The sequence below is a fragment of the Gracilinanus agilis genome, unplaced genomic scaffold (assembly GCF_016433145.1).
Source record: "Gracilinanus agilis isolate LMUSP501 unplaced genomic scaffold, AgileGrace unplaced_scaffold53243, whole genome shotgun sequence".
Classification (NCBI taxonomy): domain Eukaryota; kingdom Metazoa; phylum Chordata; class Mammalia; order Didelphimorphia; family Didelphidae; genus Gracilinanus; species Gracilinanus agilis.
Window position 1 is genome coordinate 213 of NW_025388292.1, and position 11,677 is coordinate 11,889.

At 35.3% G+C, this 11,677-nt stretch overlaps 1 protein-coding gene across 1 annotated transcript; it reads right to left on the minus strand.

Moving 5' to 3' along the window:
- Window positions 1-4,190: 4,190 nt before the first annotated feature.
- On the minus strand, window positions 4,191-5,129 carry LOC123255851 (putative olfactory receptor 2W6). The gene has a single exon (XM_044684575.1). It carries the CDS (start codon window positions 5,127-5,129, stop codon window positions 4,191-4,193), a length of 939 nt encoding a protein of 312 aa, XP_044540510.1.
- Window positions 5,130-11,677: the final 6,548 nt, after the last annotated feature.

Here is an 11,677-nt window from a genome sequence, read left to right on the forward strand (position 1 = left end):
TATCGAGACCTCAATCTCTTGTTTGTAGAAGCTGATAGGAACACTAGAATTTGGGGTAATGGTTCTCCAAAGAAATCCTTTGGACTGGCTTTCGATCAGTCACCAGGTGAGCTATCTGTCCTCTCATGCTGAGAACCCAGATCAAAAAGCCCTCAGTCCAGGTCCTTCTTTCCTGTGATGCTTTGCTCTCCTCCAACTGATGGTCCATGTCCATCAAATCAACTTCCAACATTCTAAAAGGTTGTCTTAACCCATTCTGCCTTTACCGTCTAAAGCTGCATTTGAACTCATAAAGATGAGTCTTCCTGATTCCAAGCTCAGTGCTCTGTCCGTTGCACTACCTAGCTTTCCCTAGCCATTATGCTATGTGGCAATTAGCAGTAAATGCTAAGCAGTTACATAAATGACTATAATTTGTTTACTCAACTAATCAATCAACATTTATCAATGCCTACTATGTGTCATGAATTGTACTAAGTACTGGGAATATGAGACAAAAGATAGTCCCTGAAGGAGTTTACAATCTAATGCTTCACTATTATTTATCCAAAATAAACATTTTTATAGTCTTTCTCTTTCCACTTTTTTAATTCTTCAGGAAATGGAGTCATCATCAACAGAAAATTCTCCAAGATAGCAAGAGGGTAATGGCAATAGATTCAGTTCTGAAACACACTATGTGTCAGAGATAACTAGTGTTATTTCCTCATCCTTACCACCTTCATTCAGGCTAATATGTATCTTAAAAGAGAAGTTTTGGATTCAATTCCCCAAAAGTTGCTGTGACTTTGGCCTTTACATGATTTTTTTTCAAATCTCTTCTTCTCCCCTCAATTTCACTTGTAGGAATTGTACTAAAACTTTGTGGTAGAGATCTTCCCAGGAGGTGAAAAATATTTTTTAAATGGACAAATATAAGAGGAAGAATACCTGAGAGGGGTGTCTGCAAAATAATATTCCACCCTTCAAAGTAAGTACTTTTGGTATAAATGTGATAACTGCTAAACTTCTTGCAAATAGTGAATTTACTTATGTAGAAAGGAAAGAAGAGAAGTTATTATATACTTTTCAGTCATAGGAATTAATTCAGAAGAAAAATGAATAAGGAACTTTCACAAAGCCAAGCAGGAACAAAGAGAGAAATAAAGATAATCCCTTTCTCTTTTAAGAGAACAGAAGATGATAGAATACAAATTGTGCAATAGACATCTTTGCCACAGGGAAGCAGTAGGCTCAGTGTGTTTTGTAATGGTTATATATGTTAGCATTTAGAAATGGCACGTGAACTGCTTTTGACCTTTTATTCACTAAGATTTGCCCAAGTTAACCGGTATGTAACTCATTTATAAAGAAGATTGGCACACATACTGTGAGGTATGACTGAATCTATTGTCCTGGCCTCTTGTCAATTCATCCTTAATTATGTGTCAGAACAGTTCCATAACAATGAAGTATAAGCCTCTATTTCAGTAGGCTTTAGGATGAGCAAGTCAGAAACTAAAATATTAGGGACAAGATACTCCTCTGCAGATGCAACTGTGAAAATGTGTCTACTAGCAGAAATAGCTTCACGGAGAATATTCATTCTTTTTAATTTCACAGAGTAAAATTACAATGTCCTATTCTCAGGATTTTCCATATTCTGCATAAAAAAAAAGGTGAGAGCGAAGGGAGGGAGGTGAAGTCTAGATTTTTGATCCCTCACCCATTTTCAACACTCTATGTATTTCCATTCAGAGTAATAGAATTTTAGAATTGGTTGATTATTTAATCTACTTCTACTCAACTATTCATTTTGACAAACCTCTATGATATATGTGCCCAAACTTGAAGGATAACATAGAAATTCCTATAGAGTTACTATATCGGTGTAAATGAATTCCTTTTAAATTCTAAATGATTATATCATGTGCATTATGTTTTGAAAGAAATAAGATGATTATGAATCAGAAAGCTCCTGGGGAGGGTGGACAATAGGAAAGGGAGAGCCTGAAAAAGGGAATAAAGATACTCTAATGAAACCTGAAACTTTTTCTATGAAGAAAATTTTAAGTGGGAAAATTTGTCTTTATGAATTTAATAAATTAAATATTTCTTGCATTTCTTTCCTCTTTATTTTCAGAATTCCACCATGGGCAAAATTATGTATCTTCATTTTTAATTGTGCCAATATTATTTATCTTGATCTTTAACTTTACAGAAAAGTGTTTTGAGAATAAGTAGAGATTCATCTATTTCATTCAGTGATTGCCATAGTGTTTGGTATTTAATAAATGCTAATTGGTTTGACCCACTAGTTCAGAAATTGACCATGGTAAGTATTATTTTTCCTTTGACTATTACACCATCCATTAGCAAATGCTGAAACTGAGGCAAGGAAATAAGCATTAAATTCTTATAATATGCCAGAAGCTGTGATAAGCACTTTACAATTATATCATTTGATCCTCACAAACTTGTGAGGTAGGTGCTCTGCTGATCCTCATTTTTGTAGAAGTAGATGGAGTTTAAGTGGCTTGCCCAGAGTTATATCGTTAATGCTTGAGGCTAGATTTGAATTCATCTTCCTGACTGCAAGCCCTATACTCTAACCACTATGCCAGCAAGCAAAACTATAAGAGAATTAGTTGTCTGGGGTTTTTCTAACCTGATTGGCTGCATAATTTCATCTTCTTACTCTTCCTGCCAGATGGATAAAATAGGTAGAGATCTTTCAGTTTCACTACTAACTCCCAATCCCAGCATTACCACCATCTTAATTATAGTTCCCTCCATTGGTCTTCCATTGTTTCTCCATTTTTTTCCTCTCTAGCTTTGAAATTTCTTTTAGAGTGTATGACTCTATTGGGTTAGTCAAGAAAGAAAAATCTGAGTCTTAGAGTTGGAACAAACAATTTAGATCAAACCATTTATTTCAAAGAGGGGAAAAAAACAAGGTGTCTAGAGGTAAAATGGAGTACCTAAGGTGCAATACTAATCATTAACATAATCAAGCACTGAGTCTCAGGCACTGGACTCCTTATTCAGTGCTCTATTCACTGGGATATCCCATGGATACTGTTTTTAGAATTTAAATCTGCCTAGGTATCCTCTCTAGCCCTCTTTCGTTGAAATCTCTTATGACCTAGCTCAGATCTATCTTCCTCCATGAAGGTCTTCTTTAATCCTTTAGTAAGAAGTGATCTTTCTATGTGAACTCTCACAGAACTATAATCTTTTTCTCCTTTTTAAATATTATTTTCTCAAAATTTATTTGCATTTAATTTTAAATGAATTGTGTTTTTCATACCTATACATAAGTTATTTCCCCTAGTAAAAAATAAATTTGAAAAATTCGAGAATGAATTGCCAAGGAGATGTTTGGTAAACCTCTAGAAAAGGAAGCAATGATAAATAAGAGCTTGAGTGCTTTCACCATCACCCTTATTCTGGGCAGAAACCACAGATGTCTACTCATTTGTGTGAAATTTGAATCGGTTACCCTAAAAACTGCTATCCCCAGCAAAACTCTGATTCCCAGAACCCCACTCACTTTCTGTCATTATGTGCTGACATAGACAGGACATAAATTGGGTGGCCTTCCATGTCTAGCACTATTTCCTTTCTTTGCTAGCCTTTTGAGCAGGTGGATTAACTTGGGCATGTGGTTTTATTTTGTTTATATTGTTTATTTTATTTAGATAATTACCTTTTATTCTTTTACTTCTAGTGATTATTAACAAATCTTATAAAATATAATATTTGGAGTATTGCATATTAATTTTAATTTTACGTTTGGTAGATACAGTTAGACGCCCTGAGTGATTAGGGAGAAAGAAAGCATGGATTACCCACTAGGGAAGATAAATTCAAGTGGAGTACTTAGGCAAGAGACTTGCATGGGAGAAATGCAGAAGGCAGCATGAGGACATTAGACCTAGAAAGTGGAGCTCAGGAGGAGGTCACCTGTGGATACAACACCAAAAGTAGAGAAGGAAAACAAATTTTGCCTCAGATTGACCTTGTTCCATTCTCAGTCCCAGGAGTATCCATTACTTTAGTGCCCAATAAATGTTTGTGTAATGAACAGCACAACTTTTAATGAACAAAACTTTAGTGCCCTAATACAGGATGAAGAAGCTTTGACTTAAAATCAGATATTTGAAGACCCAGTAATGTCCTGTGCCATCCCACCCTCCTATCCCCCCGTGTCAATGTAGGCTTCCGCCTTTCCCCAGGACCTTTCTCATTGCCCCTTTAACTTCTTTGTTTCTCAGACTATAAATGAAAGGATTCAGGGTAGGTGTCACCAGACAATAGAAGAGAGTGAGGAACTTGCCTCGGTTTTGACTGGCCGCATTGCCTGGTTGCATGTACATGAAAATGATGGCGGAATAAAAGAGTGATACAACAATCATGTGTGCAGAACAAGTGTTGAAGGCTTTCTTCCTGCCAGCTGTTGACTTAATATTCATCACAGCAGCAGCAATGTACCCATAGGAGACCAGAATCATGACAACGGGCACCAGAACAAAAGGGACAGCTATGGAGAAGCCTAGGCCCTCCACTCGACTAGTATCAACACAGGAGATTCGTATCAGAGCTGGCATCTCACATACAAAGTGGTTGATATGTCGTTGGCCACACCTCTCAAGTGACAAGGTAAGTGGAGACATCAGAATGGAGTTGGCAATTCCACCAAGCCAGGCAAAAGCAGCCAGTTGTAAGCACAACTTGGGGTGCATGATGACCATGTAGTGGAGGGGCTTGCAGACTGCTACATAACGGTCATAGGCCATGACTGAGAGGAGAAGGCATTCAATACCACACACTGAGAGAAAGACAAAGAGCTGAACCACACAGCCTATATATGTGATGGTTTTTCTGGGACCCCAGAGATTTACTAACATCTGGGGGATACTGCTGTTTGTGTAACAAAGATCCAAAAGAGACAAGTTACTGAGGAAGAAGTACATGGGAGTATGAAGTCGAGAGTCCAAGAGGGAGAGCAGGATAATGGTTGAATTGCCTGTGACAGCAAAAAAGTAAAAAATTAGACTGATGAAAAAGAGAGTCATCTCAAGAATCGGCTGGTCAGAGAAACCTAGTAAGATGAAGTATTCTTCAGAGGTCTCATTGGCTGTTTCCATCACCCTTGATGATGTGACATTACCTATACAAAGAGATGAATTATGTTGTTGCTATTTGAATACAAAATTTCTTCCTATATACTTTCGAACCAGCATCCATTGGACCAAAACTTGGGTTTTCCTATATAGTAAAACAAAATTATTTTGAATGACTATGGATCTCATCCAAGAGATTTGAAACAGTCTAGCATTGGAAAATTATGCAATTAGCCTGCATACACAAACAAGAAGAATATCTGAAGGATTTGACCATTTCTAAGAATTCTCTTTCCAACTTGGAATCCAACCTGGATTGCCTTAATAATAGTGACAAACACCTTTGTTAAGCCTATATCTCCCTATTTTTGGTCTCACTTGATTTTAATTTGAGGGTTATCAAAGAAGTTTGCCTTTCATGGTTATATTTCAAGGATTTTTATAAAATTTTTATCACATTCATGAGAAACATTTAATTAGAGAAGAGCCTTTGATAGCATATCGCTCCACCAAATTGAATGTTTTTCTATAGCTAATGAACATGCCCAGTGGGATATACTGTTTTCAGACAATGGCAAAGATAAGGTAGTAGTAAAAATAGTAAAGATAACTTACCGTGTAATATTACTTCTAAAAGTCTAATATTACTTCTAAAAGCCTGTCTGTCCTTTTCTAATACTCTTTTTAAAAATGCCCTTACAGGCCCAGGGATGAGAGGTCTCCTGTTCAAATCTTGTCTTAGACACCTCCCAGCTGTGTGATCCTGGGCAAAACACTTAACCCCAGTTGCCTATCCCTTACCATTCTTCTGCCTTTGGAACCACTACACTATATTTATTCTAAGATGAAAAGGGTTTCCAAAAAAAAATGAATGTCCTTAATGTGTGAGTAAATTATTATAAAAAATTTTTATACATATAATAAAGAATTATATGGATTAATTGTTACTGATCTTCTCTCTCAGTAATTTTTTGGGAGTAACAATAAGACCTGAGATTCTTCCTTCCATCATATATCTTGTGTACTGATCCCTTGATGCTTTCAAAATTCTGTCACTTCCAGCTTGGACCTCCTTCATATATATTTGGTTTAGTTCAGTGATGGGCAAACTAAGGCCTGTGGGCCAGATGCTGGCCCCCCTGAAATATTCTATCCTGCAGGGGGGACATTATTCCTAATCTGACAAATACAAAGAGTAGGATACAATACAATGAAACTTCAAAAGAGTTGCCTTAGAAACAGACTGACAGATGAGCATTTCCTTTCCTTTGGCCCCCTCTTTAAAAAGTTTGTCCATCACTGGATAACTTCTCTCATCTTTTTTTTTTTTTATTCAGTGTTATTTTTGTGTCCTCTACTGTGGGAAGCCAATAAGAGAATAGATAAAAATCTGAGACCCCTCTTTTGACACCTCTTATGATCCATACCTTTTCTTATTGGAAAAACATTATAGACTTATTGGAAAGCTTTGAGTCCATAACCAGACCAGAAGCTACTGAGTTAACAATTTCTCTCCTTGATAATTAAGAAGCCTAAACCCTAAAAAATATATTACTTAGATAAGGACTGGAGCCAGACAATTTAGTCCAGACTATCTGACCAGGTGCAGATCTGTAAATCAAGGCAGAACGCAATTAGTAAACATCTCCATGAAATTTATTTCTGCTCCCAGAAGTAAACCCCTACTAATTGGTGGTTGGAATTTGGCCCTTGTCCTTGCACCCATATCTCTACTTTTTAGACTTTAATGGATTGTGTATGATTTGTAATCCCTTCACAGCTGTTACTCTTTCTTTGTNACTTTAATGGATTGTGTATGATTTGTAATCCCTTCACAGCTGTTACTCTTTCTTTGTGTTCTTTGTTTGAAACCAGTATAAAATAAAGTCCAAATCCCTTAGCGTTAGAGCAACATGGGCTAACCACTAGTCTGGTTGTTCTCATTTTCTTTCTCCTGCCTTAACAATCCTAAGCCACCAACACCACTCAGGACCCCAAAACCAAATAGGGGGTTGGCTCCCTATATGATGGCGCCTAACGTGAGGGCTTTCTGAGCAGTGCGAATACCTTTTCCCCCCAAGCCAACGGGCTTCCCAAATTCAGGTGGCTAGGAGACTCATCCCCCGGTTTAGCTGCTGGCTCACGGAGAGAATGTGAGGGATTAGAGGTGAGTAACTTTTATCTTTTATCTTTACAACTTAAGACAAACAGAACACCATGGGGCACAGTGAATCAAAGGAAAGAACTCTTTTTATTGCTATAACTAATCATACCCTCAGCAAATGGGGAGCAAAAATTAGTAATGAACAGCTCACTAAATTTCTTGATCTTATTAAAAATTGTAGCCCATGGATTCCCTTAGAATTCTGGCAAAAAGTTGGCAATGATTTGAAAACTTATTGTGTTGAGTATGGACTAGAACAAGTGCCAGTAAAAATTTCGTATCCTGAAAAAACAACTTTGTTATCTGGTCAGAATGCAGAGAATGAAATCTTTAAGGTTTCAGTGTTAGAATCAGAGGAGGAGGAAAAAGCTCATAGTAAATCAAAACAGAGCTTTAAAATTCGAATGAAAAAGTCACTAGCAGAGGGCCTTCCCCCACCTAAAAACCTCTCTTTCAAAGAGGAAAGAGAGATAACAGCAGAGGAGCCTCTGCCACTTGGAGCTCCAATTCCGCAGCTCCAGCCCCAGAATATAGGGTTTAAAGGAGCAATAAAAAATGCTCGGAAGGACGGAGACACGTCGTTCTGTTTCCCAGTTATTTTTAGAGCAGATGAATTGGATGATGATGAAGAAGTAGCTCCTACATGGGACCCTCTTCCCTACAAAGTGTTAAAAGAAATTAAGACAGCTTGTGCTTCATATGGTCCTGCTTCTCCATACACTTTAACTTTGGTGAAAACTTTAGAAGGGCTTTGGGTCACCCCCTTTGATTGGAATCATATAGCAAGATATTCCCTTTCTGCAGGGGTCTACCTCTTTTGGAAATCAGAATTTGATGGATTGGCAAAACGGAAGGCAGCCATTAATAAGAAACAGGGCATCAGAGTTACTAAAGAAATGTTACTTGGAATAGATGAATGGGAATTACATGCTGATCAGATTAATTTACCTAGAGAAGCTCTAATTCAGTGTACAAAGTGTGCCTTAGAGGCATGGAAAAGGGTCCCAGCAACTAAGAAACTGTCCACAGGTTTGGCTGAGATTAGACAAGGCCCAGAGGAAATATATACAGAATTTATAAAAAGATTAAATCAGGAGGTAAAAAAATATACAAATGATGAATACTCAACTCAGATAATGGTCAGAAAGTTTGCCTATGACGCCAATAATATGTGTCAGAGCATGCTTCAAAATGTTAAAGAATCTGGGACTATTAGTGACTATGTGAAAGCTTGTGAGGACTTTACTCCAGCATATATGCAGGGTATAGTCATCGCGGCGGCCCTGAAAGGAAAAACATATTCTGAAATGATTAAGGGCTCAAAGGCTGCAAAAGGCTCTTGTTCCAATGCCCCTAACTCTTTGTGTCCCAGATGTGATAAAGGTTACCACTGGAAGAAAAATTGTAATTCCAAATTCCATCGAAAGGGTTACATATTACCTGATAAGAGATTTCAGGGAAGATGGAAAGGAGGCCAATTACCGGCCCCACCAAATGATTAAATTTAATCCAAGAATTCATCCTAGTTTAGCCAGTTCCTTGCTAGAGTTAATCAATTTTCTGAATAATAAACTTTCTTTTTTCTCCAGATTTTTTTAGCCACGTAAGATGTGATTTATTGATCTTTGATAGGATGTCATATATTTGTTAGAGTATGCGTGAAATGCCCGTGAAATGTCTTTGAACTGTATGTGTGTCTATATGTTGTGTTTATGTATCTATGATCAGTTTGCAATGGTTTTGTTTGTCTGTGATCACAATGGAATTTTGGAGAAAATAAATCTCTCTTTCTCATTCATTCCGGAGGAATGGGAAAGACAGGCAGAGGAGTTTGAAAAATTCAGAAAAATAACATCTCCAATAGATTTCTGAGTGTTTTAAACTCTAAAAGAATTTAATTGAAAGAAATCATATTCTCTGCTCTCATTAAGGCGAGAATCAACAAGATAATTTGTCTACATTTCTTCTTCCATTTCTTACTGGCCATAAGAAAGAGAACAAAGAAATAATAAGACAATAACAGGGGACAGATTTGATCCCACCACCAAATTCTATCAATAGGTTAAATACTGAGATATATATTTAATCAAATTTAACAAGGATTCTAAATGCAATCTAAAAGAAAAAAAATTTATTCAGACAGAAAAGGCAGTGATTCTGAACTGTGTACTGAGGTTCAGAAGTGCAATTTAAAACTTTCTTAGCTAATCAGAATCATCAATGCACCTAAATGCTTAACTGAGAGTGGTAAAAACCTTTTGGACTGCCACAAGTTTAATCTACCATTAATCACACTGAAGTTAGTGAAAATCTTAACATAAATTATTAGAACAATGCCATTGACTTATATTTTGTAATTAGACCCCTTTAAACAGAGAATGGTTCATGAGAAAAATTTAAGCCAAAATTGAATCATCCATGCTGCCTCAGTTCAGCAAAAAATAATTTTGGCAAGTCACAAAACATAGCTCCTTTTTCTCAAAACTCACAGCCCTTTCTCTAATTCTTTAGGATGCATGTTTGCTAAGAATTTGAATAGATACTGATGGTATAGTATAAATCTATTGACTAACAGTTAGAAAATGGAATTTCAGTTAATTTTAAATATGCACAAACTTTATATTGAAGAAGTTATCTATTAAGACTTGCAGTGTATAAAATATAGTTTTAAATAATCAAATTTGCCAAAAATGCTTATCAAACTGAATTTGAGGATTGCAAAATAGAAGGGTAAAGCTTATAAGGATACTAGTTCATGATTTTAAAGAAATATTTAATCAGGTATATAGATTTGTCCTAAGGTATAGCGAGGACAGACTACAGTTTTTATTCTTCTTTAAGCAGAGGTCTGAAAGAATAAATAGTATATATATTTAGGAAACATTGTTAAGAAGTTTTAATCAGGGACAATTTGGACATAGTGAAGTTTAAATTAATATTCATTTGGAAGTGATAAATCATCAATGTTTTAAAATAATCATGCAAATTTTATAAATGCAGTAACTAAAGAGTTAAAGAGCACAGCTGCTTTTCAAGCAGCTGCAGCCTTGGACATGTTTTAAAAGTAATTTAACCCCTTCTACACATAGGAGGGAGAGGCTTTGACTATAAATATGTGCAGCAACAGTTTTTACTAACTCAAACTCAGTAAAGGGAAACAATTAATAAGAAGCTAATGTTAATTTTGTAACTTACAGAAATCTGGCTCAACTTCAGTAGTTATCTCTGTTTCAATTAATATCAGAAAATGCAAAAAATTATTGTTGTGATAACTTTAATCTAAGCTTTAAGGTACTAGATCTTAGCCAAATTATGTCACCTATGTTCACTATTTCACTAGTCCTTAAAGATTAATTGAATAAATTGGGATTAGAATCAAGATTATAATGCAATAGTCAAAGCTATTAGGAAAAAGACAATTCAAATATTATTAATCTGTTATTATAAAATGTTGTTGAAAATTAACATGCATTATAACACAAGAAATTAATTTGTATTCTCATAATATTTGTGATTTGTAGTAGTGCATTCAAATCCAGAATGTAAAATCATAATAAAATGCATAACCCTCATAATAATTTGATATCATTGTTAATATGTACTTGATTGTGATGACATTAATATTATTATAATGTCTTTTACTTTGTAGTGATGTTGATGCATTAATAACTAATTAACAAACTTGTCAATATTATAACTGTGTAATTGAAGAATGCATTTAACTAGAAATAGTGATCATCTCAGTAATTATAAGGGACCTGAAATAAAACTATTATTTGTAAAAGTAGGAATATGACAAGGTACCTGGTTGCAAATTTTGAAGTTTTGGATCAATAACCTTTGAAGAGTAATTTTATATCAAGATCAAAACATGTAAATTTTACAAGTACAATAATTTAAATAGTAAAAAAAAAAAACTGCTACTGAGGAAAGGAATTTTCCTTTCTCCTAAAAAAACTTAGAACTTCTAACAAACTTATTAACCCCTTCCTTACAGTAAATTTAGAATCTAAAGGGGTAATTAGCAGCCTTATTGAATTATGATGTGATGTAGACAATAATGTTGCAAGCAAAGCTGTTACAAATATTGGGTTTTAAGGAAATTGTTATTGAATGTTATCAAAACATGTACCTTACTTAGTGAAAACTGAAATCATGTTCAAACGTAAACTCTGTGTAAAAGCTATTTGTTAAAAATTGATCATGCCTATTTGCAATAATATATGATTTGTATTGTGAACTAAAGTTTAAAATAAACTATCACAATAAGTTAAGGGACTAACCAGCCTCTGCCTTCACCCTCTCTAATCAAGAGAACAGTAATGAAAACTTAATTCCAAGCAAAGTTGTTCACTAGTTTTCTATATTACTGGAAAGAATTACTAGATAATTTATTCATTGAGAAATT